Below are 3820 nucleotides of genomic sequence, written 5' to 3' on the forward strand. Positions count from 1 at the left end.
ACTGTGGTGCATGCATATAAAATAATGGTTATAATTGGGCCAAAATGGGATTTTAGGCTTGAGTATTAAAAGGGTATTTTTGGAAAAAATAATGTGGTTTCATTTTCTGCAATATTTGTCCGTATGGGGATGCGTGAATATATTAATATGTTTTAAATCTCCTGGATGTTATTTTGATTAATTAATTGCCGAGATGTTATAATCTCATTGTGGTATTTTACCCTACAGTTCCGTCTTATGGTACTGTAGAGTCTGACGCAGAGCCCAAGTATGTACCCGAGGGATCAGCTCCGCCAGAGGTCTGAGTTGTTGAGATATTGTTCAGCGTTATAGGATTTGTTTCCCTTATGTTATTTCCTGTCTTTAATTTATCTGTCGGATGATTGTATAATCCTTGTAAAGTTATTTTACTGTTTTTGAACAAATTCTGGTACTTAATTAAGAAAGACCTTTTCATTTCTCCACTGCAAATATTATTTTATACACTTATTGCATATTGTACACACTCTGAGCATTGGTCGTTGGGGTGCGTGATCCATGTAGTCAACATCCCGGTGTCACGAACTTCACAAAGATAACACGTGGGGGTCGAGGGCACCACAGGTGGTATCAGAGCGGTCTGGCTTTGCATAAAACCGTAAAAATACCTAGGTGCAGTACCAGAATATTTTATTGTATTTTAACTTGTTTATTAAATATCGGTTTTAAAAGACGCATTTTATCAGAAAGATTGATCGATCAGGAATGCCACATCCGGAACCTGAAAACGACTTGTCTCGTATTGATGGGAATCTTGTCATGGCTAGAGCCTTAACTCGTATGACAGAATTTCTTCAACAGAATTTTCCTCCACAAAGGGAGCAATAGAACGGTTGTCCGTATGAATGCTTTTTAGCTCATAGAACCCCTACTTTTTTTAGACAAGAGGATCCACTTCGTGCTGGGAGGTGGATTAGTGATCTCGAAAAGACGTTTGAGATCTATGGGTGTACTGAAACTCAGAAAGTGTTATATGCAAGTTACTTGCTGCAAGGTGACATGACTGCTTGGTGAGGGACCAAGCAGGAGCTTCTGGAAATGGAGTTAGGATCAATTGCAGCGGTATCTTGGCCGCATTTTAAAAAGGAATTCAATGATCGTTTCTTCCTAAACACTTTGAAGAAACAAAAGGCACGAGAGTTTAACAATTTAGTGCAAAGGGAGATGACAGTCGAGCAGTATGCCCGAAAGTTTATAGAACTCAAGAAGTTTGCTACACATTTTATTGCTACAGAGGAGATGCGGATCGAGCAATTTCAGGAGGGTCTACGGCGAGAGAGTCGTAGACAGGTTGCTTGTTCGCAAATTCCGACCTTTCAGCAATTAGTGGAGGTTGCTACGATTGCAGAACGAGAGTTTATTGTTCCTGTTGCTGCTCCAATCGGTCAAAAGAGAAGAAGTTTCGGGGAAGGAAGTAGTTCGGGGTCTGCACCTAAGTTTATGACTAGGACTGGGGCCCGACCGTAGATGGCCACCGGAGTACGAATGGGGGGACGACCGCCAGTTTGTGGCTAATGCAATAGGTCGCATGTAGGCGAGTGCCATTTGTTTGGGATTCAGTGTTTCAGATGCGGGCAAACGGGACATCTTGCTCACAATTGCCCTACCATGATGCAGGCAAATCGAGACAGTTACCGTGGTGGGGGGACTACCCCAAGACCAACTGTTCAGGATAGGATTTACGTAGTGACCCCTGGTGAGGTAGATGATGAAGCTCCAGAAACCCAAAATGCTGGAGTCATCACAGGTATAAATTTCTATCCAATCTTTTGAAATTGCTATACTATGTGATTTGATTTATAGATTTCATCAGTAGTTTTAATTTCTTTAGGTAGAGTTCGACTGTATGATTTTTATGCTTGCACTTTGTTTGACTCAGGAGCATCTCAGTCGTTCATATCTGCCACTTTTGCACGTATGTGCAACCTGGTCTTTAAACCTTTATCGCAGTCTTTGGTAGTGAAGTTACCAAATGGGGAGACTGTGTGGTGTTCAAAGGTTACCCTAAGTTGTCCTCTCGTTATTAATGGAATGACTCTTAAGGTAGATTTGATAAGGTTTAAATTACTTGAGTTTGACATTATTTTAGGAATGGATTGGTTATATCAGCATTTTGCTAGCATTAATTGTCGTGGTCGGATAGTTAGTTTCCAACTACCTGGAGGGAAGTATTTAGAGTTTGCAGGAAGTAAGATAAAGGTGAAACCTGCAGTTATATCTGCCATTCAAGCAAGCAGGGACTTAGCTAATGGGGCGGATGCCTTCTTGGTTCAAGTGGTGTCTGCACTTTCGGAGAAGAAATCTTTAGCAGATATTCCGATTGTGAAGGAGTTCTCTAATGTGTTTGTGGATGATTTGCCCGGCTTGCCACCTGTTCGTGATTTGGAGTTCGCCATTGATCTAGAATCTGGTGCAGTACCAGTTCATAAGGCCCCGTTCTGAATGGCGCCAGTGGAATTAAAAGAGCTGAAAAGTCAATGGCAGGAACTGGTAGATGAAGGTTTATTCAGCCTAGTTTTTCATCTTGGGGAGCACCAGTGCTATTTGTTAAAAAGAAGGATGGTACCATTAGAATGTGTATAGATTACTGAGAGCTCAATAAGATAACCATTAAGAATAAGTACCCTCTACCTCGAATTGATGATTCCAAGGTGCAACAACTTTTTCAAAGATTGACTTAATGTCGAGATACTATCAATTGAGGATAAATGATCAGGATATACCTAAGACTGCCTTTAGGTCTAGGTATGGGCATTATGAGTTTAAAGTGATGCCTTTTGGATTAGCCAATGCCCCTGCAGCATTTATGGATATGATGAATAGAGTATTCCTATTCCGACCCTATTTGGATTCCTTTATGATAGTTTTTATTGATGATATTTTGGTCTATTCTCGAGAACCGGAAGAGCACGCTAGTCACCTTCGATTGGTTTTGGGTAAGTTAAGAGATCATCAGCTCTATGTAAATCTGAATAAGTGTGAATTTTGGTTGGAGGAGATTAATTTCTTGGTCATGTCATGTCTCGGGATGGAGTAGCAGTTGATCCAAGTAAAGTCGAAGTTGTCTTGGCGTGACCATGTCCTTCAACGGTGCATGAAATTCGGAGTTTCTTGGGACTTGCCGGTTACTATCGCAGGTTTGTGGAAGGCTTTGCTCGATTGTCTGAACCTCCCACTACTCTTACCAGGAAAAATGTGGAGTTTGTTTGGTCCGACAAATGCGAGAAGAGTTTTCAAGAGTTGAAGAAGAGGTTAACTACAACACCTATTTTGGCACTTCCGAAACCTCATAAGCTATTTGTGGTTTTTAGTGATGCTTCCAAATTTGGTTTGTGATGTGTTCTTATGCAGGAGGGAAGAGTTGTGGCGTATGCATCCCGCCAATTGAAAGATCATGAGAAGAATTATCCTATGCATGACTTGGAGTTAGCAGCTGTGGTTTTTCAAGATTTGGCGGTACTATTTATATGGGGAGACTGGTGAAATCAACACTGATCATAAGAGTCTTAAACATCTTTTCTCGCAGAAAAATCTTAACATGAGACAAAGGAGGTGGTTAGAGCTAATCAATGAATATCAGTGTGAGATTAAGTACCAACCAGGAAAAGCAAATCAGGTTGCCGATGCGCTCAGTCGGAAGTCTTATTCGGTTGATGAGACTGAGTCACCAGGGTTAGTGTGACGCCCCCAAATTTTGTTTGGAATCGGACATACATTTGAAGCGTCGAGACATACAACACAAGGTTACCTACCCCCATTCATGACATATAAGATGCAATGT

General features: G+C 41.2%; 1 protein-coding gene across 1 annotated transcript; it reads left to right on the top strand.

Moving 5' to 3' along the window:
• Positions 1–1077: 1077 nt before the first annotated feature.
• LOC121235372 lies at positions 1078–2481 on the top strand. Its single transcript, XM_041131722.1, has 3 exons — positions 1078–1502; positions 1608–1786; positions 1919–2481. The coding sequence occupies exons 1-3, from the start codon at positions 1078–1080 to the stop codon at positions 2479–2481; spliced, it is 1167 nt and encodes a 388-aa protein (XP_040987656.1).
• The last annotated feature ends 1339 nt before the right edge of the window (positions 2482–3820 follow it).

This window comes from Juglans microcarpa x Juglans regia, chromosome 6D, assembly GCF_004785595.1.
Source record: "Juglans microcarpa x Juglans regia isolate MS1-56 chromosome 6D, Jm3101_v1.0, whole genome shotgun sequence".
NCBI classification, from domain to species: Eukaryota; Viridiplantae; Streptophyta; class Magnoliopsida; order Fagales; family Juglandaceae; genus Juglans; species Juglans microcarpa x Juglans regia.

Excerpts from the sequence above, each read along its gene's own strand:
- LOC121235372 (XM_041131722.1), top strand. The coding sequence starts at position 1,078 with ATGGAGTTAGGATCAATTGCAGCGGTATCTTGGCCGCATTTTAAAAAG. Across the intron at positions 1,503-1,607 it reads ACTAGGACTGGGGCCCGACC|ATGCGGGCAAACGGGACATC; the intron begins GTAGATGGCCAC and ends TCAGTGTTTCAG. Across the intron at positions 1,787-1,918 it reads AAATGCTGGAGTCATCACAG|GAGCATCTCAGTCGTTCATA; the intron begins GTATAAATTTCT and ends TGTTTGACTCAG.